Source organism: Sceloporus undulatus, chromosome 2 (genome assembly GCF_019175285.1).
Source record: "Sceloporus undulatus isolate JIND9_A2432 ecotype Alabama chromosome 2, SceUnd_v1.1, whole genome shotgun sequence".
In the NCBI taxonomy this organism is placed as follows: Eukaryota; Metazoa; Chordata; class Lepidosauria; order Squamata; family Phrynosomatidae; genus Sceloporus; species Sceloporus undulatus.
In genome coordinates, this window is record NC_056523.1 from 305,595,945 (window position 1) to 305,622,327 (window position 26,383).

A 26,383-nucleotide genomic window follows, 5' to 3' on the forward strand; every position below is an offset into this window, starting at 1 on the left:
AGCAAAACACTTGTGGGACCTTACTGTTATTGTCCAAGCCTGAAGGATCAGTATTATGATGAACAAGAACAAATTAGCCTGCGTGAATTTTTAATTTACTGATTGATCTCTGTCTGTTTCTGTCTCTTCCTCTGCCTCTCTCTCCCTGCCCTGAGTGCACAAGCACACTGAATTTCTTATCTTAGCTCTTTGTGGTACCACTGTTTTGTTTCAGTACTGACCTGCAATGTTCACAGAAGATACAAAAGCAGCAAGAACCGCAAGGCTTTGAGGAATATTTTCAGGAAGGTATTTCCCCCCCATCAGTGCCAGTCCACCAACTGCAGTTAGCCCTGTTTAAAAGAAACAAAGAAAACAGATATCCATTTAATTTTTTCTGTAGTAAAGAAAGAGATTTATTCCTTTATTCCTGACTCTTATCTGTAATTAGTAACTTTTCACTAATTAATGCCACCACATTTGAATCAATTTCAACTAATCTGCTCTCAAGTTAGCATACAATATGGAATTTAAATACAAATCCTTACAAAACATAAAAACAGAGCACCACAGAACATAACAGTGAGACTCATAATTGAATCCTTGAACAATTAAAAAAAAAGCTGGGCAAAATACATATTGCTATTCTAATTCTTGTACATTTGATATCTCCAGAATACAGCTGGAAATATCTACTGCACTAGATCTCTACAAGTTACATTCAAGCATCTGGATGATATTCTTTTCTCATTTGCCCTCCTTATCTTCTCTATCTTCTTTGTGTAATTTTTTCTTGTTGTGGGCCTTCAAATAACTTCTGACTAATAGGTGACCCCTAAGGTGAACCCATCACAGAGTTTTCTTGGCAGAATTTGTTCAGAGCAATTTTGCCTTTGCCTTTCTCTGGAGTTTATCACACTAGGGAGATCCCGAAGAAAAACGGGATTTAAACTAGATATAATTTTTTTAAAAAAATGCAAATGCCCAAAGTTTATCAGACAAGTCGCTGTTAAAGGGAAATAACGCAGTTAAACTGAACAGAAAGCAGGAAAAAAGGCAGATTTTTACTTTCAGAACTTTCTTAAAGTAAAAAGCTACCGGTTTTCTCTGCTTTATGTTCAGTTTAACTTTGCATTATTTCATTTTGGGGGTCATTTCAAGTGATAAACTTTTTGCATTTGCAGGTTTTCTTTAAATCTAAATCTTTTTAAATCCTGTTTTTCTTCTGGATCTCCCTAGTATGATAAACTCTGAGACTGAAAGAGTGTGACTTGCCCAAGGTAATCCAGTGGATTTCCACAGCTGATCAGGGATTCAAATCCTGGTCTTCCAGTGTCCTAGTCCAGCACTAATCACTACACCATGTTGTCATAACCTGTGTCACTCTCAGGAGGATAGTGTTCTTATGAGTCAAAGAGGATTTTTTTTATTTTTTTAAAAAGAATACTAAGTCAAAATAATACAAAATTTGGCATTACTCTATTTATAGCAAGTACATATTTATCCTATCTTTCCCTTAAAAGAATTCAATAAAGCTGTGTTTCATCAAGTTAATTTCCATATATATATATAGCTTTTCTTCACAAACGAAAATTCAGGAAAGACTCATCCTGCACTTTCTACAAGTGTGCAAATGACTAAAAAGGCCAATCCAATATATATATTTACTATTAGGATTGCATAGCCCTGAAACTCCACTTTTTCTCTAGGCGGGAGACTAGGATGCAAATTTTTGCAGTTTTGGGGAGCTGACTTCCAGGCAAGAGGAGAGGGCTATGTACAAATCTCCAGTTCATCTATCTAGCAGAGCAGGCAGCCTGCTATAATTTCTAAAACTTAATTGATTTTTTGATAACTTGCAAACTCTCTCCAGGAGGTCTATGTAGCTATACATTGAGAGTACCAGTGCTGTATACACAATATCACACATGTTTTCATTTCATATGTACATTTATGTTTTATATTCAGTTTTGCTCTCACTTATTTAGGATGGAAACATCAATATCTAGACCTAAAGCAATCATTAGCATACCTGAGATGGCATTAGTCACAGACATAAGTGGTGAATGGAGTGCAGGAGTCACACCCCACACAGTGTGATATCCAACAATCCCAGCCAAGCCAAATGTTGTCACCATTTGAGTGAAAGCTGAATTTGGAGCTGCAACACCTAGCCCAAGCATAGCAGCAAGCCCTGCAAAAAACAGAACATTTAGTCATGGGAAATACAGCAAAGCTTCAATCAATGAAAGCAAAATGTTCAACAATGAGTTTTAAGCACACATAAAAGTGTTGTGGTCCCTACACATGTACAAAAACCCTACCCCCATAAAACTATTTCTTTCTACAGTCACTGAATTATAAGACAACCAATTATAAAACAACAAAGTATAACAAATTATTATTTTTCTTAGAGTAAGCACTGTAGCATTTTAGGTGACCCGTTACATAGCATACATACAGTGGAAATCCTAGTGAGGGCAGCATGGAAGAGCCTCAGACAGTGCTTTTTATTTTCAGGTGTGAGGTTTTAGCTTCTTGCAGGCATCAAAGTACACATTAAATATTTCATGATATCCCAGTACTAAATAGTGATTTTATACAACACTTCATTTTATGTATATCTCCAGAAAATTACATGAGTGGTGAGAATGTCAAGATTGGTTCTGAACTTGAAAAATAGAATAGGACTTTCATACAAACACCAATTTTCACTGTCTTCGCACAAGCACAGGATTGAACCATGTTGTATTTTACATGTTAACCATCTTCCTTGAAAGAAGATAAAGGGTTGAGTTCGGCTCATTGTCAAAATGCATAATCTTATTCTAAAAACATACGCCATTTTCACCTGTGTCTCGGTCTTTAGTGGAGTTGTCAGAAGAGGAAGTAATGTTTAAAAATAGTGCAATACTGGCAAGTTAAAAAACAGTTTGAGAGGATTTGCTCATTTCTTGGTCTCTTGAAAATAGGCGCAGCCTCAAGCTCACTATTCATATAGTATCAAATGTATAAAATACAAGTTGAACATGTAACAAATCATAAGCGCAAAATACAATACAGTGGACCCTTGTTATATGCTGGGGTTTGGTTCCAAGATCCCCCGTGTATAACAAAATCCGTGTATGCTCAAGTCCCTTTACATATAATGACATAGCAAAATGGTGTCCCTTATAAAAATGGAAAATCAAGGTAAATTTATACTTTTTTGGAACATTTTCAATCCGTGTATGCTTAAATCCGTGTATAAAAAAATCCGTGTATAAGAAGGGCCGACTGTAAGACCAACACTGAACAATAAGGCCTTCAGTGCTTTCCTGCGCTTTATTTTAAAGCATGCCTTAGGAACATATGAAGCTATGTTACATGGAATCAAACCATTGATCTATCCAGCCCAATTTCATCCACCATTCAAGAATTGATCACATCTGGCTAGCCTTAACTTTCAAAATGAACAAAACTGGGTGTGTTCAGGATGGTATGGTGGTAAGAATAACCTTGAGGAAGTTCCAAAAGTGGAGTTCTATTTTGGAGAAAGCTTTGCTTCACCAACTTAGCAGTCTATGCTGTGGTTTTAAATATAATATATATCCTTCTGTGCACAGAGATAAATTATTGAGACCAACAATAAATAAACTTAAAATTGATTTTAAGTTTATTTCAAAACTCTGCTAGATTTTTTTCCCTTTAAAGTGAACCTACTTGCCCAGCTCCCAAAGATAGCAACATTTGATAAGTCAAAGCTGCATCTAGATGATTTTATGGCAAGATTAATCCTTAGTCCTGGATAACATTAAGCGATTTTTGGCTGGAGATTTTGCAGAGAAGTCTAAGTATTATGCTTGCTTCTCACCTGAAGTGTATGCAGAGGCAGCAGTCATTGTCTTTCTGAAGGGTGTAACAGTGGCAGCTTTCTCTGCTTCCAGCTCTGCTACTGTCTTCCGTTTTACAGGTGCTGCTTGAGGGATACTCTTTGGAGGAGGTGCTGGAAAAATCACATTTCCATCCTAAGAAAAACCAGTTATAGTTTACTCAAGAGATCAAAAGACCTACACTAGTGATCTGCAACAAGTAGTCTCCTGCGTTAAGCAATGTCTTCTAAGGGACTCTTGCCTTCTACTTGCCTTCTACACACAAAAGCAAAAGGACAATATGAAGGGAGAAATAGGTAAACCTTTGGGATTGATAGCAGTTTATCTGGAGACTGACCCACATCATCTTCACCTCCTGAAAGCAGGTTCTCAAATAAATATTGTGATGGACTAGGACATTGCTACTCAAAGCAGTGGTACCTGAACACCGCCAGTCCATGAGCCACTGGTTACCAGTCTGGTTTCCAGAAATGAAAGAACAAACTGTAGCAAATGGGCACAAATATGGTGGGGGAAAGTTGCCCTTTCTCCACATCAAATAGTCTGAGAGGAATTAGAATAGGGGTTTCATACCAGTGCAAGCTATAAGGAGACAACAATAAGGCAACTAAGCAACTGTATCCATGGCTCTTTTTTCACAATAAACAAAAGTATGGGGTTGAAACAAATGGGCAAAATAAAATGGTTTCCAGCCACTTTGAAAACAGGCGTTTGGACAACTCATGCCTCTAAAGCGTCTGGAAACTGGACCAAAGCTTCGCTTCAAGGCTAAAACCCAAAGCAAAAAAAAAAGCTAGAATAGTCCTGGATAGTCCGAACACCAGTGGATACCAAAGGCCGACTGTACATCCATTTGCGAAGAATTTAAGGTCCTGGGCAAAGATGTGGGAGTTGATTAAATCAACAGGAAAATTTGGGAATTTCTTTTTCTTCCAGTTATGAATGTTCATTTTTTTCTATAGAAATACTTAAAATTTGGGGGAACACAAAAGAATCTTATTAAATATTTGCTCTTTTGGAATTAGTGAAACTTTCTATAACACAAGGTTTTACTTGCTCCAAATATCAAGAGCTCAGAGCAGTATGATGATTTGTTTGTATGACAGTCTAAAGAACTACAGAATAATAATTTTTGCATGTGTATTAAACATACAGTGTGCCCTTCCCTTATGCGGGGATCTGTTCTGGACCTCCCCTACACCAGTAAGAAAAATTCCATGAATACATGAGTCCCATTGAAAACAAAGGGGCTTGTGCATGCAGCATGGTGCCCGTGCCTTTGCCTTTTCCGTTGCACTGCATAGCATTCAAGCCCAAGATAAATTTTATGTCAATATCTATGGTGTTGTCATCTTCATGAAACACATTTGAGGGATTTCAATGGTTGTGGTGATAATATACTACTGAAGTTCACTATTTGTAATGTTAAATTAAACATTACATTCAAATATCCTACTAGGCTGTTTCTGCCTAAATAATACATTTTATTTTTTTAATGACAAAAAATATGGTTTCTTTATTCATATTTTCTTGTGAGTCAGCAAAAATTAAGATACTTGAAGTTAGGTAACTTACCGGGTAGCATTTTGTATCTCTCTCTTTAGCATAGGTTACAATCACAAGTGCAAAATTAAGGCTTTTATAGTTGTAAATTTCATTAACATGCCCAATAGTAACATTTTCTGTGTTAAGTTATGAATGAAACAAATTATGCTGCTAAAGCATCAAAGTAAGTTTGGGGTTTATACAAAAATAAATACTGTATATTTTTCAGTTCTTCTCCAAAATTTCTACCTGCTTCCCCTGATCAAAAGAAGAAGAAGAAAAGAAAAGAAAAAAAGGGGGTCTTTTCCTATTGTTTCTGAACTTCTGAAAATTCTACATCTTTACCCCTGGAGCCACAGTTCTGCTGCCCCCCTTCCCAAATTACCCTGTGCCTTCCTCTCCATGAAGACAGTGGAAATAGGTGTTGAGGAAGGATGAGATAATGTTGAGGAATGATCTGATATCCAAACATGGAGAGGAACAGTCCAACAGTCACCCAGTTCCTCAGCCCTAATTTTAAATGATAATGTAGGTGTATGACTCCTTAAGTGTATGAGATGCCAATTTTAGTCACTAGTAACCCTAGGTGATACTAGGAAAAAATTCTGCCTGAGTTGCTGGAGAATTGCTGTGACTCAGTGGCAATAATATTGGGTCTGATTCAGTCTAAGGCAGCTTCCTATGGCCTATACACATCTGGAAAGCTTCTGGAGCAAATGCAACCAAGATGGAACAGTGATAACAACAAAGAATAATATTTATTATTATAGTCTTCTTTATAAACAGCTAAAAACTTCTCAAAAAAAGTGACACCAGGACTCTAAAACAGAGCTGGTTGGCCTGCAACCAACACTTATTATGACCCATACACAAGTTTGGTTCTTCTGAAATAAGAAAACCAAAACCTAGTTGAACTATGCCAGAATTAAAGAATACAGGAATTCCACTGTAAAATAAAAGTGTTAACAGTGTTAACTAATTACAGCAAATGCAATTCTCTCCCTTGCACACTCTAATTTGAACACTGATTTAAGGGAATCTCAAAATATATGGCTGATCATCCATGGACTTGCCATCCGCGAGTCAAGCATCTGGGTGCACCTGCGTTGTCCCCAGTGGTGGCACATGCATGTGGCCACACCATCATTAGGGACAACGGGACTGCAGGTGCCCCTGCCCCTCCTTATCTTGCCCAGTTCGAGTGTTGCTGTGGGAGCAGGAAGGGCCATGGACAGGGAGGTAGGCGGCTCCCTCTGGCCCCATCTGGCTGGCAGCTGCAGTGGGAGTGAGGGCAAAGTTTCCCCAGCAGCACTTCCTCTTTCTCTGCACTCTGGCAGAGTGAAGTCCCATTGTCCCTAATGGTGGCGCACCCAAGTACACGAGCCACTGGGGACAACAGAACTTGAGCATCTGTAGATACTGAAGGTGAACTGTAATTTCAATTATGTAAAGAAATCATACATTCCTACCCTTAAAAATAAAAACAAAATAATTTTACCCACCTTCATTACCACTGTTCCTCTAACAACATGGTCCAGAGTACCGTAGTCAAATTCATCCTTTAGGTTGAAGTAGAAGTTCTCTTTGTCTGGGCTGATGGCTTTTAGGAGCTTGGTAATGTTATTCGAATACAGGGTGCTGGCTTGGGTAGCCATTCGGCTGGGAAGATCTGTATAACCTATATGTGTAACTCCCTGCAGAAAGCAAAAATATGGTTGTATAAGCAAGCAAGCCAAGCCAAGATACAACTTTTTTTATAATCCCATTACTTCAACTTTTAAGCATTATTCTATAATACTATTAAAGACTATATCTACCTGTATGAACCCATTAGGGTTTTAAGATTGTCTGGAGAGGCCCTCCTCTTTGTCCCACCATCTTCTCAGGTTCAATTAGTGGGAACAAGGGAGGGGGCCTTCTCAACGGCTGTTCCCAAACTTTAGAACTCCTTCCCCAGAAAGACCAGGATGGCCCCATCCTTACTGTCCTTCCGGCAGCAAATTAAAACATTTCTGTGCGGCCAAATCTTCACAAACAGCTGAGGCTGGGCTTTTAATGCTATGTGGTACTGGTATTTCAAGTTTTAAGGGTATGTATATAGTTTTATTTTAATTGTTTTAATGTAGTTTAGTATTTTTAACTGTTTTAATATGTACTGTTTTAAGAGCTCTTATCTTCTGATTGCATTTTATTCTTTTAATGTTTTCATACTTTAATTCTATTTTGATGTGCACTTTTGTATGTTTGTAATTGTACTGTTTTAATTTGCAAGCTGCTTTGTGTCCCAATTTTGGGAGGAAAGGAGGATGTAAATAAATAAATAAATATCACCAAAACAAACACTGTCCAATTAAATCTGTGGGACATATGGAATGTATTTTATGTTTAAATCTGGGTAGGCCTTTATAGCTAAATACTTCAGTTTTGTTGTGTCTTCAAGTCATTTCCAACTTATGGCGACCAAAAGGTGAACCTATCTTGGATTTTCTAAGACTGAGAGTGTGTGACTCACCCAAGCTCACCCAGTGGGTTTCCATGGAGGAGTGAGGAATTGAACCACGATTTCCAGAGTCCTAGTTCTATGCTCAAACCACTACACCATATTGGCTCTTCCAGTATTATACTATTATATTATCCACTATTATAAATAGTTCCAACTACTATAAACTGTTTCTCTATTTAGTTCCTAAATAGTTCCGCAGAAAACAGTAGTGGAACTACATTAAAAAGCTTTGAAATATTTTCTTGGAAACTTGTATCCACTGAATTATGTAGTTTCAACCATCTGTCTTTTTGTACCTTAGTCTTGTCTAATAGCATGAGCCAAGTAAATAATTTTCCAACTTGGTCAGAAACAACTCATACAAAAGAGGGTCTCACTCAATAAAAAATAAAATTAAGTGGAGCCATTATGTAACTAGTAAGTACCTTGTGAATGTAAAGCTCCCCTGGCTTCGTAGTTTCAATGTTTCCCCCAGCTTCAGCAGCTAGATCCACAACAACTGATCCTTCCTTCATAAGTTCAATCATATCTTTTCGAAACAGGATTGGAGCTCTTTTACCTAGAGAGAAAAAGAAGATAATGCAAATTCATATGAATCAATCACACCTCACAAAAATAACGGGTGTTGACATTCTCTTATTTTTGTCATTGAATTTCTTTAAAAAGGCAGTAGAAAGAACAGTCCACGTATTTTTCTATCCAAGAATCTTACTCTCTTTAGTGGTTATAAAGTCTGCTCACAGATTCAATGGGAAGCAAGATGAAGCCTTCTTCCACCTCTCATATGCTCCAATAAGACAAGAAAGCAGCATGGGAAGATGAAAAGCTGGCCACTCCATTTAAAGTAAACATATGAAGAATCTAGACTGGTGGTAGTCAAACTTTTTACTCCTGGGACCTCCTTTTACATATACATGCAGATGTCACACACACCCTTTGATGCAGTATAGGAATAAAAATATTTTGTTTATTCAAAAGGTGTATTTTCATTTGCACATTCATTTATATTCATATTTTAACATTTTTATAATGAAATAACATTGTTCAAATTAGAACAGTTTTATTTAAGTAAATCCAATAGTTAATTCAATGCTTGTGCAAATTTTATACATAAAAAAAGTTTGGGAAAACGAGAAGGAATCAGAGGACTTCCAAAGTTCTCATTCCCTTTGAGCAACTCTTACCCTTCCCTCAGGGTCTCGTATCAGTTAGTGAACCACTGGTCTAGATGACAGCAGTGTTTTTTATGTATTTTTTATGTGTTCCACATTATTAGCACCATAAAAATCCTTTAAACAGGAAAAGCTAGAGTAAATGTCCCATGTGTCTTGTGCTAGACACAATGGGAGATAATGTCAACTAGCAGCAAGAGGGCCAGCTGAAATTACTACTGTACATTTTTCAGCGTAACGATTTAGTATAATTATGGCGGGATACAGCCACCCCTTTGCGCAACGTGTTGGAGCCAGGGCAGCCACAGCGGCAGCCCAAACACTCCAATACCGCACCGCCCTGGTCCCGAAAAGGGGTGTACTTGGGGCTTCATGCCCCAGGACAACCCGGGAGCCGCAGCCAGAGGAGAAAGGGGCCGCTTGGCCCTTTTCCCCCTGGCGCTGCTCAGCCCCTTTCCCCCGGCACCGTTCCCGCAGCAATCTAGTTGCCGCAGAAATGAGGCGCCCTCTGAAACGAGGCGCCCACAAGCAGCCTGACGTGGCGCCAGGACATAATGGATGCGCTGCGCCATTTGGCCACGATGCGGCCATCACGTCAAAATGGCAGCGTCCATGTAAACAGGGCGCCTCCATTTTGACGTACTGAGTACGTCCTAGGGTTAGGGAGCATCTGAAAAGGACGCTCCCAGGGAACCCTAGCACGTACTCAGTACGTGCTTCAAGGCCCGTCTGTACATGGCCTTTATCAACTTGAATAAAAAAAAAGTTATCATTTGATTTTGAGTGAAGAAAATATCACATACAAATATAGGAAAAGGAGCTCTTTAACCAAAATATTTGCATTTACATAACTGACAGCCTATACTTGGCCTATCACTTCCAAATTGGGTGCTGCACAGCAAATTAAAATTTACACTAAAAATAGGATTACAGGAAGCCTCCACTTATCTGACAGATTAGGAACTGCAACACTACTAGAAAATAGGATCAATCAAAAAGCAGAAACCATGTAAGGAGCATGAGGGAATTACAGTGGCTTTCTTGGGCCTGCCACATGCACTGCTTGCAAAGTTTCTCAGTCAGCTTGGTGTTTTTTCCTCCCCGTTTCAGCCCATTTTGCAAGCAACACATGCATGTACGGTCAATCTCAAGCAAGCTTCTGTAGACAAAAATAATGAAGAACAGATTCCTCATCAGATTACTTGAATTTGTCCTTAATCTGCAAGCCTCAAAAGAACAAGTCATCAGATAACAGGGCGTCAAAAGGCAGGGGCTTCCTGTATAGCACTGGAGATACTTTGAGGTGCCTTCCAGTTCTCCCATAACCCCAAAGCCTGCACAGGTAGAAGGCACCCAGCTGGGGAACCTGTTTTAAGCTCTTCAACTTGAAGCATCACCATCTACTCCTAATACAAGGCTGGCCCAGCTCCATCAGGAGCTAGCCTGAAGAAGAAGAGTCCTCCCTCCAATCCATCTGCCTTGGTCCAGGCATCAGAGGGAGAGAAGAACCACTAGACTTCATCCCCTTCCCCACCACCATTCCCTTCTCCTTTTGTGTTGTGTGTTTTAGATTGTAAGCCTGAGCTGTCTTTTTAAAAATAATACTTGTAAGCCGCTCTGAGAGCCATTAGGGCTGATGGGCGGGGTATAAATAACGTAAATAAATAAATAAATGCAACCTTTAAGAAAGCTTCCATTACAGAGTGCCACAAACTTTAACAATACAAAGAGGTACAGTTATAGAGTTGGCTTTCATTTATCTCAAACACAAATGAAACACCTAAACATGTCAAATGAGTATTAAGCTCTTCACCACATCTGCTAAATTACAGAATGTAAACTTTTCAGATCTGACCTGAAGCTTAATTCACTAAAGGGATTCAACACAGTTATCGATAAGATATATGTCAATGACTGGAAAACATAGCATCTAAAATAGAGCAAGAGTGCCACTGATTTCTGGTTAGTGGGAGAAGGCTACTCCTATCACACTCCATTTGTTGCCTTCCCACTGGAATCTGGATGTCTGCTGTGCAAATAGTTGGCAAATAAACCTTTGCTCCAATCCAGCAAGGTTGTTTTAATTCTCAACCAATATTCCATTACCATGGACAACAAATACTTGGCCTTTCACCTGCTAACTTGTCCTAAAGATTATTGCTAATCCACCCAAATTGTAAAAGAAAAGTCATGCTTATTCCACAGACCTACCAGGAATGAGTGCTGTTGTGATAATGATGTCAACTTCTTGACACTGTTTGGCAAAGAGTTTCATTTCAGCTTCAATGAACTCTTTGGACATCTCTTTTGCATAACCTCCCTGACCTTCTCCAGATTCTTTGAGGTCAACTTCCAAAGGCTCGGCTCCTAAAGATTTGAATTGTTCCAGTGCTGCAGCTCTAGAACACAAAAAGAAAAAGAAAAAAACGAGGGTAAAAAAAAACAGACAACAAAGTGAAGGCCAACCTATGAAAGAGTTTATATACAGATCTTTCAGAAAATAGCATCATTTAAATGTAAGTTTCCAGCTCATCTCTTTCCATACAATATAAATTTTTATATGAGAAGTGGGCTGAAAATAATTTTGGATTCTCAATTAAGACGCAAGAGGGAATATATAGCAAACTGGCAATAAGATTAATGGGATGTCACACATAACTTAATAAATAAATCTGGAATTAAAAGCTGAGATTGTTGTTATCAAATGCCATCATATCAACTTCAACTTATGGTGGCCCTATGAATGAGAAACCTCCAAGTAAACCCATCATCAACAGTTCTGCTCAGGTCCTGCAGACTCCTTGACTGAGTCCATTCATCAGAATGTAGTCCTTTTCCTACTGCCTTCTACCTTACCAATCATTATCATATTTTCTAGTGAGTCATATTGTCTCATGATTTAGCCAAAGTGTGACAGTCTCCGTTTAGTCATCTTAACTTCTAGAGAGAGTTCAGGCTTGATTTGCTCTAGGACCCATTTATTTGTCTTTTTAGCACATCTCAGATCAGTGAATTTTCTTTCTATCAGCTTCCTTCTCTGTCCAGCTTTCACAGGCATACATAAAAAGAGAAAACACAATAGCATGCAGAATTCTAACTTTAGTATTCAGTTATATAACTTTACACTTCAGGATCTTGTCTAGGTCCTTCATTGCTGTCCTTCCCAATCCTCATCTTCTTCAGATTTCTTCACAGCCTTCTCCATTCTGAGTTATAACTGAGCCAAGGTATGGAAAGTATTTCACTATTTCAGTGTCTTCATCATCTACTTTTAAGTTATGTATATCATCTGTGATCATTATTTCTGTTTTCTTAATTTCTAACTGTAAATCTGCCTTTGCAATTCCTTCACAGATTTTCTTCAGCAATCATTCCAAGTCTTTGCTACAGTGGACCACTGACAGGTACCAATGATTTTAAGTTGTGCAACATTATTCTCAACAATTTCTTATGCACTGAAGATAGCATAATTAGTATCAAGCTTCAATTGTGCAGGACAGTGAAGTGTTTCACAGTAAAGGGGGAAACTGCTTTCTCCAACCTAGTGTCAATGAGGTATGTTTGAATACACCATCCATAAGCCCCAGTCAGCAGAGTCATTGATGGAGTCTGTCATCTGGAGGTGTTAAATTGAGAAAGGCTAATATAAAAACTACTGAAATGGGGTGCCTTAATTCTTTTTACAAAGCATTAGTGTGCAATCCAGAGAAATTCACAGCAGCATTACAATGAATTATATCCAACTTACACTTCAAGCTCAACCATAAAGATGAAAAACAGAAGACAAGTAGGAACATACCTGGTATCAAACCCACGAACAACTGCTCCCATTGACTTCGCTGCTCCTGCAGCTGCTAAACCAGCAACTCCACCTCCAATGATCAGAACCTGTATCCACACAATTAATTAAGTCACACATTAACAGACAACAGTTTGGTCAATTAATATGAAGCACTTGAGGGGTTGCTGCGCCAGCATATTTTGAGAAGGCGAGCTAGTTTCAAATCAAAGTGGGTCATTTACCACATACAGAAACCTTCTTACCAGGGAAAATATCATCCAGTCAATGTCAATATAATTCAGTCAAACAATTCAGAGAAAATACTGTGTTCTCCCTGCTTTAGGCTTCTTGATGAATAAAAGAAGGGATCTGTGGAAATAAAGTTTCCCCAAGCTGGGGTCTCTGATCTTCTGTGAAAGTGTAGGAAGTTGGAGAATGGGCTGAGATTATTTTAGATCAACAGCACAGCCTTTGAGGCAAGGAATCCTGTGTTTTATTAATGCAAATTACACATAGTGTAAATGGTAATCTTCCAAATGATTACCATGTTGTCCCTGGAGAAATAAGCTTACTCTTCCTCCAAGGACAAGATTTAGTACCAATTTGTGTACTTTATAGAAATTCTCAATCTCATTCTCCCCTCCCCCCAACTCACACACTGCAGCCCATAAACAGATCAAATATATTTTAAGATATACCATGATCCATCTTTTCTCCACTTTTAAGTAGTGAAGTGGCAAACCACATATACATTTATTTATTCTTATTGAGATATGTACATGCATTTTGTACTCTAGAGTGTACACACAAAGAAAAGGAATTGTCACATAAGCATCACTCCCAAGATAGATCTTTGTGCTGGCTACAGATATCACAGGTCCCTAAAAACAGGTAAAAACGTAGGAAGTGCAATTGGTGTGGGGGGAAAGGCCACAGAATGACTGCCCCCCACATCATGTATCAGCCCACCGCTCTGTCCTCGTTGTATCTTTTATTGTGTTTTTAATAGATATTTTAATTATAACATGTTTAATCCTGTTTTAAAGGGGGAATTTGGGACATAATTTTGAAATGTGGATATTTTAATGTCTTGTGAGCCGCTTTGATTGTCTCGTCACAGAAAAGCGGGATAAAAATAAAAGTTTTATTATTTTATTATTTTTAAAGGCACTAGAGAAAAAGGGTTTTCAGGGCCAGTAGATTTGCATTCTCTTGACACCACTCTGTGACCCTGGAAAAAGTGCAACTGCTGGCATGGATTCTAGGCACTAGCATGCCTTATTTTGCATGAAAATCAGAGCTTCTCTTTAATTAAAAGGGAGGTCCATGAGATATGTTGTTAAGAATAACAAGGAATGTACATGGCTATCTATAAAAGCTTTCTTTAAACCACTAAGTTTATTTCAGACAAACTGGCAAAACCATCTCTATTCCTTGCCTAAGTAAACCTATGAAATTAATGAGGTCACCATAAGTCAATAAATGCCTTAAAGACACATATACATACACACTGCTGGTATCCATCCAAATACCTACCAGTATCTTAACTACCTGAGAGTGCTAAAAAGAGCTGCTCACATGGAGCGGTGGTGAAGGGTTATTTCCAACCAGGGGTTACCATAATTAAAGTCAGAAAGAATGGTCTTTATCAACTGATGAATATACCTACTAACTTATTACAAGCATACAGTATATTTCTTCTCTCACATACCTTAGCTGGAGGGACTTTTCCAGCTGCTGTGATTTGACCCGTGAAAAAACGACCAAAGTGATTGGCTGCTAGCACAACTGCCTTGTAACTGTCAAAAAAGCAAGACAGATCAGAAACTATCAGTTGGATTTCCAAACCTTACATTTGCTCAAAGACAAACAGTATAGTCATCTGTGAAAGAGTCAGCATGGTGTAATGGTTTGAGTGCTGGACTATGACTCTGTAGAGTAGGATTCAAATCCCCATTCAGCCATGGAAACCCACTGGAAGTAAGTCAGTCTCTCAGCCTCAGAGGAAGGCAAAAGCAACTACCCTCTGAACAAATTATGCCAAGAAAAACTGAAAACAAGTCTGCCTTAGAGGCTGCCATATGTTGGACAAACAACAACAACAACGTACATGAGAAGGCAAATGTCTGCAGATAACCATAGTAATACCTGTGCCTTTGCGTCAATGAGTTTATGATGGAATGTGTTATTACTATCATCATTATCACCACCATCAACAGCATTTTTGTTGTTCTTGTGTGCCTTCATCTATACCAGTGGCCCCCAAACTGTGCCCTTTGAGAGATTTTGGACTTCAGCTCCCAGAAGCCTCAGCCATGTTGGCCAATAGTCTGGGATTCTGGGAGCTGGAGTTCAAAATCCCTTAAAGAGCACAGTTTGAGCACCATTGATCTACAGTGTTTGGCTCTTCGTGTCTGTGGGGGGTTCCCCACACATCCCACATGGATAGCAATATCCATAGGACCTCAAGTCCCATTAATCCCAACAGTGGTGCAATGTGCAAATGGCCACATTGGCGCAGCCACATGCAAGCGCCATTATTGGGGAGAATGGGGCGCGGCCATCTCTGGACGTTCCAATCTGCAGATGGCATGCCTGCAGAAGAAAATAACTAACTGTACTCTGCTTTTCCCTAAAAACTGGGATTCAAGGTAGCTTACAAATTAAAACAAGCACAATATAGCTAAAACATGCAAAAGTCAACATTAAAATACAGTGGGACCTCAGTATCCAAGGGCTTGCAAGCTGCCCGTCCTCCCCAATGGCGGCGCGTGCACATAGCTGCGCTGCCATTAAGGACAGCGCCTGTTGTGCCCAGTGGCGTTGCCTGCATGCAGCCACATGCACACAATGCCACTGGTGACAAAGAGACTTGAGGTCCCACAGATTTTGGTATCCAGGCGGTGGCCTGGAACAGATCCCTCCATGGATATAATTCTGATTAGGGAAGTGAAGGCAACCAGAGATGAAAACCACAAATCACATCACATTTCTTGCTAGTCATGCTAGTCCATCTTGCCCAAACCTTGGGGGGGGGGGGGGGTCAGTCACCTTATAACTAAGAAATGCATAAACTCTAAATAAAGAATCCAACAGGCTTTGGCTTCCTGCATATTCCTCCAACTCAAATAGGAAATGCTTTTCAAATATTTCTGCAGTTGAATAGCATGCATCTTGACTTGACCACACTCTCCTACTAGTATTCCCAAGTACAAGGGTTGACCACAACTATCTTGTGCTGTTCTCTCAAAATAAATGCATGGTTGTTTGCGTTTTGCATCCTGCTCAGTGCCCCATATTTCACTGGTGCTACATTACGGCTAGTTAAAAAACACTGTAATTCCATACCCAGCAATGTTGGCCATAGAGCTGAGAGCATCATATCCCTGAGCAATGGTCACTCGTGGAACCTGATCCATAGCCAAGACAGTAGTTTTTCTTTCTGATAGCTTATTCAGAAGGTCTGGGTTTTGAGCTGGATAGATAAAGCTAATCAGGGTACCAGATGATTTAAATAAATCTGCCTCATGCGCACCAAGGGCAGGATTAAGCATAGGAGCCCTCACCTGGATGGGAACAATAAGCAGGTCACACAATTCTGGATTATAAGCATTTGAAAAAGAATAGGCACCAAATAAATGCCCATAATAAATTTAAATAAAATATCTGTTTTGATACTTTATTAATTTTAATCATATAGTATAGTTTTGTGAATTGTTCAGAAAACCTATACAGTGCACCCTTCCCTTATGCAGGGGATCCGTTCCGGGACACACACAACCCAAGTGTAAGGGAAATACCGTGTATGCTCAAGACATGGGTGCATTGTACAATATTGGACATATGCACATTTGTTAAATAAAATACACATAAATGAAATACAAGTTAAGTATCCCTTCTCTGAAATGCTTGTAACCAAAAATGTTTTGGATTTTTCCCATTGTTTGGAATATTTGCATGTCCATAATGAGGTATCTTGGAGATGAGACACAAGTATAAACATAAAATTCATTTATGTTTCATAGATTATACACCTAACCTAAAAAACATACAGGAAATCAAGTTCAACCAGCTTGAGAACTAATCCCAGGGCAATAGCAAAAGTGATAAGCCATGGCCGCCAAGCACAAATTCTTCAGGTTTTCCCACGTCCTGGGAGCCCACCAGTCACCAACTTTCACTTTGAAAACCAGTGACTGGGAGTGTTGCAAATGTTGCCTCAAAGACAGAAGCAGGGGGCTGGGAGTCCCCAGAGGCAGAAAAGCCCAAAAAATACATGCCTGGCAGCCAGGACTTACAACCACCGCAGCCTCCATGACACATCACATGAAGTCAGGTATGTAATTATCCACTTGTGGCATCATGTCAGCACTCAAAAAGTTTCAGATTTTGAATCATTTGGGATTTCAGATTAAGGATGATCACTTTACACTTCTTTGTATACACAAGTACCTAAACTTAACCACCACGTCAAGCAAGGCAGCTCTTTTCTAATACTGCAGATGGAGGACTAATTCCTAGGTCTACAGTAGACAAGGAACAATTAGCAACTATATGAATGAGATTGCTTTTTAAAATAAATAAATAAACAGGAGGGATCCCTGTTTGGAATAGGGCCCTAGCGGGGAACGGAATGGTTAAATCTTTGTGCCCTCCTCCCATAGGTAAGAATTTTCTTGTGCACATTTTATCATGAAATATCCAAGGAAACCCTTAATATTTATGGGTACTATTCATGTTTAGAACACATAATGTTCCTGTAAAATGATGCTAGTTAATAAAAAAAGACCAGTAAAAATGAATAAAATTTGTAACTAGGGACACAACTGCTCATATTCACATTATCCAGTTAAATACCAAAACATAAATGTGAAAATAATAATTTAAGATAGGGCCATTCTTAATGACATACTATCTACAGATTCAACTGAGCTCTCATTCATAGTCCTATACTGAATATATCATTAAAGATTTTTTAAAATTTTTATTAGGTTTTGTACATAACATACAAAAAATAAGACATAAATTACACACATAAAAAAGAACAAAACAAGAAAAAGGAAAAAGATCAAAGATTATTGATAACCCACAAAATGGCAGTATTATTTAGAGCACAGTTAGGAAAGTTACTGCTGTTGAGCGTAAGTAACTCACAAAAGCAAAATACTATGAGCGTTTGCTTAGGAAATAACTAAGCTCTCATTCATGCTATACAATTATAGCCCTTTGATACCACTTTAAGTGACATAGCAATATCATACAGACTACTAAGATTTGTAGCTTCAACTGGATTCCATTAGATGCAGCCATGTCAGTAAAGTACTACAACTGCGTAATGTATAAGAGACTTAAGAAAATTCCATGTTTAAGTAAAAATTCAGTATGTGACTACAAACTAGGGATGTAATGTTCACAACTGTTCCTCTGTATCCATAGATTCTTCATCCATGGATTCAAGCATCTATGGCTTGAATATATATATTAAAAAAATTCAAAAGAGCAAACCTTGATTTTGCCATTTTATATAAGGGACATCATTTTATTACACCACTGTATTTAATGGGACAAGCATCCAGAGATTTTGGTATCCACAGGTGGTCCTGGAACCAAACTCCAGTGGATACCAAGAACCCACTATATTCTTTTCCACCAGCAAGAACTCACACAATTTTCTTCCCACTGCAAGATGCTACTGAACAACGATGCCATTTTCAAGTACTCACAAATCGGAACCTACTCTGCAGGGAGGGAAACCCACAAATATAGGATTTTCTAGGCAAGGAAACTTATTTCTACATAAGCAAATGATACCTGCTACATGGAGAAACCCATTTTTCAATACAAAACAAGTGTCCTGCACAGAAAATCCAATTTTTACTATAAAATTGCACATGATGAATTTTGCACAGAAAAAGCACCATAGCAAAGAATCTTGTTGCATATAAGCTTCTCCTTGCTAGGGTTTCCCAAATGCTTGGAAAACCTGTTTTTCATCCGTTTCAAATACCCTTTCAGTCTCTAATGAAAACTCAATATAAGTATAAATACTTTTGTTTTTCATCTGTAAGCAGCTAGGCCAGTATCTAAGCTACTGTGGATCACTTTCCAAGAATTACATTGTTATTTTTTCCTCTTAGTAACTTCCAGAAACAGTGCATTCATATAATAAGTAAGAACAAAATAATAATTACTTTGACAACTAAATCAGAAGCCAAAACTTCCTTTGTCCCTTGGATTTGTGCCCCTGCCTCTCTATAATGATCATCAGAGAATTTGGAAGCTTCTCCTGCACTTGATTCCACAATAACATTAAAACCTTGTTTAACCAAGGCTTGGACTCCAGCTGGTGATAGGGCAATCCTTTTCTCATTCTGAAATATCTCCTTAGGAACACCCACAGTCAGTTGCTTATAAGGAATACCTGTAAACACAAAGAAACAAAGAGCAATTACTTTATCAACTGAAAAATATGTACAAAAAAGACAAGCTCTTATGGAAAAACTCTTTTGTATGTACAATGTAAAATACTCTTTCCACAGAAAGATGCCAACAAAATACTAGTAGTCTGTTTTTAAAAAGGTTTGGATATGTTCCTATCTTGAACAAGGCCAATCCCAGGATAGAACTTTGTATCATGAGTTGTCTTTTGTAAAAGATATGCTCTACTTCTACATTCATTTGCATAGTATTTTAAGTACACGTTTTTACAGTCATCGTTTTTACATTTATTTTACAACTCTTTGGATAGGCTTTTTTTATTTTACAGATGAGAAGTCGTGCAAACAGACCAAGAACTTGTTGGAGGCCAACTGCAGAATCTATAGCTGAAATGAACTTAAGGGCTGGTCTCACAAGGCCGTACTGTATTTTACATGCTGCTTTGCCACAGTTGTTTTACAGCAGAACATGGCTCTTGCAAAGCACTGTTACAAACATTTCTTTCTCTCTTTCTCTCTTTTTTTCTCTCTCTCTCTCACACCACACACACCCAATGCCTACAATGGTTCTTATTTCTGTGCGCATCCCTTCCCCCATGAAGAAAAAGGCCAACTTGGAACAACTGTCATAAAAGGCTTAATTTTCTCTCACTCACCAAGTTGTAGCCACACCTTCTACAAATATAAAACAAAGATTAAGCTCATCTTTAACTCAAATTTTTGGCCATGGGGCAAAGCTTCATGTCCACAATAATCCACGACAGAATAATGAAGAAGTAATGAAGAGGTCAAAATACAAATATGCCTAGTTGTGAACCAGTATTTATTTTATTTATTTATTTACTTTTATTGTAAGCCCTCTAGAGATCTTACAGTATGGGATGGGTAGCAATAATGCAAATAAATAAATAACTAAAATCCTTCCCCCATAGAATAAGAGTTTCTGTATGATTAACATGACAGATGACAATAAATGCTCACAATTCAGAAGGCAGGTATATTGCTCTCCTGCTGCCTTTTTCTCCAAAAGGCAAATGCTTGAATCAACTCTAGACCAAGTAAGCCCACACTCCATGGGAACTTTAGCTGTGGTACATGTACTGATGTTGCCTGTCTATAGGACACATTTACTGCCATGTGCTCTCAACTGAAACAAACATCATCCATGTCCACAGAAGCAAGAAAACAAAATCAATACCACCCAACAATCTTTATGTACTGCTTTGCTGCACAGTTGTTTTACAGCAGAACATGTGAAGAAACCTACTACTGCTGGTTAGCAAAGCCAAGGCAGGCTGATAGCCCAACTATGAGTAAACCCTAAGTGCTTAGTACTATACACCAGGTATGTATTTCTTATTATATTTTAATAAACAGAAAAATCTAATCTAGTTTAAAATTGTTCCACATACACACCACACATCTCTATATACATATGTTCACTTCAGATAGGCTGCATTCTTAGATCCATATATCTAGGGATAAAATCCACTGACCTCAATGGAACTTACTTCTTAGGAAGCATGCTTAGTCTCATATTGCATGTTATAACTTACATTTGACTAGATTTTGTTCACTGGCTTACACAGCAATTTTCCTGACAGTAGCCTTACAACAGCAGTGTCTCAAACAGACTCTGGTCCAAAACACACTGCAGAAAAAGATCTAGTTTGATAGCGCTTTAACTGTCCTGGTTCAGTGCTAGGGAATCCTGGAAATTGTAGTTTATTGTGGCACCAGAGCTCTCTGATAAAGATGGCTAAATGTTTCATGAAACTATAGTTCCCAGAATTCTCTAGCATTGAGCCAGTGCAGTTAAAGTGGTCTCAAACCAGATTGTGTCTGCAGTGTGTTTTGGACCTGTGTGCTCTTGTAAATATGTTGTTGAAAGACATTTATTTCAGTGTATGTATATTTATGTGTCTTCAAGTCACCTGTCTTAGTTATGCTGATTCCTTGAATTTCATAGAGTTTTCTTAGGTCAGGGATACTTAACAGGTTGTTTGCCAGTTCCTTCCTATGAAATATGCATTGAATAAAAATTTGTAGCAATGACTTCTCTACCACAATATTCAATTTCTGTTTGAGCATGTTTGAGACAATTTTTAGTACTGTGGAGAAAGCAATTGAACCCACTGAATAGTTTAGGAACATAGCAAGCAGCTGAACTGGACTGTTAAACTTATGTATTTTTCTTGCTTACTCCTGTCTCTGTAAAATGATATATAAAATAAGCCAATTTCTCAGAAGAACCAGGGCTCTGCCTTCCAACATCAGTCTGCAGAGCAAAGGTCTTTCCTCGCCTAAATAGCAGCCCCAGAAATTTGACAACCAAATAACTGCTGCAATGTCAACAAACAAAAACAGAAATTGTGGGGGGTTTACATTCAAACTTCTTTACATCTGGACCAATTTTCCAGACATTCCAAACTGTAAAACATAGAAAACTGGGCACTAGAAACAAGAGCAAAAAAGAAAAGTGCAGTTTTGTGTTGGTCATCTTCATGGACTCCTTAATTGTCCAAAACGACGATGGGTTATTCAGATTGGTCGTCAATAGTTCAACTGAAGCATGGTTATTCAGAAGTAAATCTCACTGATTACTAGGGAGTAAGCACCTTGCAAACTAGTTTAGGCTTGCAGCTTTAAAGGTTTAGGAAGGATGCTATTACAGAAACTATTCACTATTGCTAAGATGCAAGATAAAGTAGCAAAGTATATACCTATTAACCAACTTACTCTACCAACAGCTTCAGAAGAAGCTGCTCACCTTTTCTCAGAGTTCTGCAGGGAGACAAGGAGCTAGCCTGGGGAGGCGAAGTGAAATGAAAACAAAAGAATACAATGAATAGCATAGAGAAAGTGGCATAAAACATGTCTACTAATCTTGTGTTATGAAATAAAGAGACACACATATCACTATACTGGTGTTATACAAATCTACCTAAAATATTCAAAAGCAGTGAATTTAACAGCTATAAACATAGTTTTCTTCATATATTCAGGGGTCATTGTGCTGACAGCATGGTTAGCCAAATGCTATTCCATTTCTGTTTTGGCAGTTATAGTTTGGCTTCGATCACTGTGGTAATAATTTAGTTCCTCTTGTTCTCACAGAATCAAAGAATCATAGAATTGGAAGAGACCACAATAGCCATCCAGTCCAACCCCTGCCATGCAGGAATTCACAATCAAATCACCCCCCAACAGATGGCCAACCAGCCTCTGTTTTAAAGACCTCCAAAGAAAGAGACTCCACCACACTCCAAGGGAGTGTGTCCCACTGTCAAACAGCTCTTACTGTCATGAAGATCTTCCTAATGTTTAGGTGGAATCTCTTTTCCTGTAGTTTGAATCCATTGCTCCATGTCTTACTCTCTGGAGCAGTTGAAAACAAGCTTGCTCTATCTTCAATATGACAATCCTTCCAATATTTAAACAAGACTATCATATCACCTCTTAACTTTCTCCTCTCAAGGCTCTTGTGTGCCTTCAAGTTGTTTCTGACTTTTAGTGATCACAGGTTTATCTTGGCAAGAATTATAAAGAGGGAATTTGCCATAGCCTTCCTCTAAGGCTGGGAGAATGTGAATTGCTCAAGATCAATATGTGCACTTCCATGTCCAAGCAGGGATTCAAGCCCTGGTCTCCCAGAGTCCTAGTCCAACATTCAAAGCACTACACCATGGTGGCTCTCTAATATGAGTTAGAAAGCCAATTTATCCTTCACTAAACAAGTTAACTAATGAAACAAAATAGTCAGATATAGTGTGATATTACACTGGGACAATATGTGGGAAGGGGAATACTGGGAGCACCAAAATGGCACCCAGATGATTTCCACTTTTTGTGTTACATTGTTCAACCTTGACACAACAAACCTAGCACAGGACATAAATCTATCACCACATGTGCTCCTACCACTGAAGATAAGGAAATGCCAGAACTGATCATAAGCCACCACTTGTGCTAACTGGCAAAACTGGACATGACCTTGTGCAGGTAGAGAAAATACAGGGGCCCAACCTGATCTTCACCTGCCTAACTGTCTGACTCTTCTGGAATCTTTCCCAAAAAAGGTGGTTCTGTGGAACACAAGGGACAATTCAGCTGGAGCAGATTCTGAGATGGTTTACCTCCATCCAATATCCCATAAACCATATGAACCACCCCTATCAACTTTCCTCTTATGGCCATGCTAAGGATTATGACAGTGGTAATCCAATGCATGAACCATGAATACAACAGTACAACAGCTAGTGTGAAGAGATAAAGAAAACTACTACAAAGATCAATGCAAAGAAATAGACGAGAACAACAAAAAAGGAAGAATAAGAGACCTATTCCACAAGATATGGGAAATCAAATGAAATTTCAAACCAAGGACCGGGACGATCTGGGACAATAAAAATAATGTAATTCAAGACCAAGAAGGAATAAAAAGACAACACAGAAGAGTTATATAAAAGATGACAAAATGAAGGATGTATGGAATGAAGAGCCATATGAAGATGAGCCCCAAATTCTAAAAAGTAAGGTGGAAACTGCAATAAGGGAAATGACGAAAAATAAATCACCAGGAACAGATGATATTCCAATCAAACTGCTGCAATCCACATTGACATAGTCAACTATAATGCTAACTAACATAAGTCAACAGATATAGAAAACAAAACGATGGCCAACAAATTGGAAACAATTGATATACAACCCCATCCATGAAAAAGGAGATATAAAACATTGCAGCAATTATAGCACTATAACACTACTCTCCCATGCAAGCAACATTATGCTCAAAATTATGCAACATAGACTCCAACCATACATGGAGAGAGAAATCCCAGATGTCCAAGGAGGATTCAGAAAAGGAAGAGGCACTGGGGAATACATTGAAACATACAATGGCTAATGGAGCATATGAGGGAATTCCAAAAGAAAATCAGCATGTGCTTTATAGACTATAGCAAAGCTTTCAACTGCAAAGATCATGCAAGGCTTCGGAACGCCCTCGAAGACATGGGAGAACCAACACATCTGATAGTCCTGATGAGAAGTTTGTACTCAGTACAAGAGGCTACTGTCAGTACAGAAACACAGAAACAGGATGGTTCCCAATTGGCAAAGGGGTCAGACAAGGCTGCATCCAATCACCCTACCTGTTCAATTTATATGCTGAACATATTGCGAGAAAAGCAGACTTGGACATAGAAGGGGCGAAGATAAGAGGAAGAAACATCAGATACACTGACGATACCATAATACTAGCAGAAAACCTCACAGATCTGATACAACTATTAAGCAAGATCAAGGAAGAACGTGCAAAGGCAGGCTTATTGTTGAACATACAGAAAACAAAAATAGTAACAATGGAGAATCTGCATAAATTAAACTTAGACAATGAAAAATAGAAGTAGTAAAAGAGTTGTCATACCTGGGATCACACACTGGAGTTTCTAGCCTATATAAAGCTAATACATAACTGCTAGTAAATAAAAATAACTAAAGATCCCACAGTTAAGAAAGAACATAGGAAGAAAATCAATTCATTCAAGATGTGGTGCTGGAGAAAAGCACTGAGGATTCCATTTACAGCCAAAAAAACAAACAAATGGGTCCTAGAGCAGATCAAGCCAGAGATCTCCCTGGAAGCCAAGATGACAAAACTCAGGCTGTCATATGAGTAGGAATCTGTCAAGTCAGGCCCCTATGTGAATGAATCACAAAGTACTCTAGTGTGGTTGGTACCCACTTTCTTTGACCTTCTGCATCTCAGAATAGCCAGTGTCAAAGATGGGTTTCCAATAATTGTTGGACTACTCAACCATAGAATATCAATTCCCACATTTCTCCTTTAAAATGTGAGGGGAAAACAAGAGAGCAACAGTTAACATTCCAGTGATTGGCAGTTTTTTAATTTTTTCCTCACAGACATTCCACTGAGCTATTCTTAGTCATGCAGACTCACTGTTCTGCTTCTCCTGCTTACTGCCAAACTACATGGAAGACTGATTGCAAACATACTAGGCCCAAGTACAAACATGTCTTTCACTTATTTAATCTGATTAATATCTCAACCATTCCACTCTGACCATATGACAATGCTTTTCAAGGAAAACTGGATTCCTTTTTACAGATAGATCTACCAGGAATGCAAACTATTATTAAACCTAGAGAATTTTTCAGACTCAAATAGATTTTGAGGGTCGTCAGAATTCCATAACCCATTAGTTAACCTCTTCTTAAGTAATTTCATCACTGCATATACTAGGATTTTCCTTTCCAACTGATGAAGGATGAAAAATTATTCCCATGGTGAAAGATATGGTGGCAGCTACTCATGGATATGTGTTGCAGTAGAGGGAAAGATGTCATAACTTCTCATGTATAAAGGTTGCACCTTACCTTTTATGTTTTAAAAAAAAACCCAATCACACAAAGGATGCACTCCTTTCTCAGTATCATAAGATACATTTTTATGTCCCTTCAAGGCAGCTGCTTACTTATGGTGATCCCATGAATTTCTCCCCTCTGAACCCCTGCCTTGAGTCAGTAATGGGCTGGATGAGGAAAAACAAACTCAAGCTGAATCCAGAGAAAACGGAGGTACTTGCCATAGGTTCCTTAGGTCCGGGGAGGGAAATTTGTCCACCTCTCCTTGATGGGGTCACACTTCCCCCGAAGGATGAAGTTCGCAGTTTGGGAGTACTTCTGGATCCGTCTCTACGTTTGACATCTCCAGAAGTGCTTGGTACCAACTTCGGTTGATACGCCAACTGCAACCCTACTTCAACCGAAGGGACCTTGAAGCTGTAGTACATGCTCTGGTAATCTCTCGTCTCGACTTCTGCAATGTGCTCTACATGGGGCTACCCTTGTATCAAGTTCGGAAGCTTCAACTAGTGCAAAATGCAGCAGCCAGGTTGGTCACTAGTTCTTCGAGACTTGACCATATAACACCCATTTTGAAAGATCTACACTGGCTCCCAATTAGCTTCCAGGCACAATACCAGGCATTGGTCATTACCTTTAAAGCCCTACATGGCTTGGGTCCGGGTTACTTACGGGAGCGCATCTCCCTATACAATCCGCCCCGT

The 26,383-nt window shown here is 38.7% G+C and overlaps 1 protein-coding gene across 5 annotated transcripts in view; it reads right to left on the reverse strand.

Annotated features, from left to right (window-relative positions):
• Positions 1-26,383, reverse strand: part of NNT (nicotinamide nucleotide transhydrogenase) — a 77,159-nt gene that overhangs the window by 32,743 nt on the left and 18,033 nt on the right. For all 5 annotated transcript variants that reach the window (XM_042449619.1, XM_042449618.1, XM_042449614.1 and 2 more), the window contains 10 exons: positions 19,044-19,273; positions 16,201-16,418; positions 14,564-14,651; positions 12,871-12,959; positions 11,283-11,470; positions 8,325-8,458; positions 6,899-7,090; positions 3,833-3,986; positions 2,012-2,173; positions 222-332 (listed from right to left, as the gene is read on the reverse strand). In XM_042449619.1, the coding sequence (XP_042305553.1) occupies positions 222-332; positions 2,012-2,173; positions 3,833-3,986; positions 6,899-7,090; positions 8,325-8,458; positions 11,283-11,470; positions 12,871-12,959; positions 14,564-14,651; positions 16,201-16,406 (1,324 nt within the window). In that variant the 5' untranslated portion in view covers positions 16,407-16,418; positions 19,044-19,273. The remainder of the gene's footprint in view (positions 1-221; positions 333-2,011; positions 2,174-3,832; positions 3,987-6,898; positions 7,091-8,324; positions 8,459-11,282; positions 11,471-12,870; positions 12,960-14,563; positions 14,652-16,200; positions 16,419-19,043; positions 19,274-26,383) is intronic.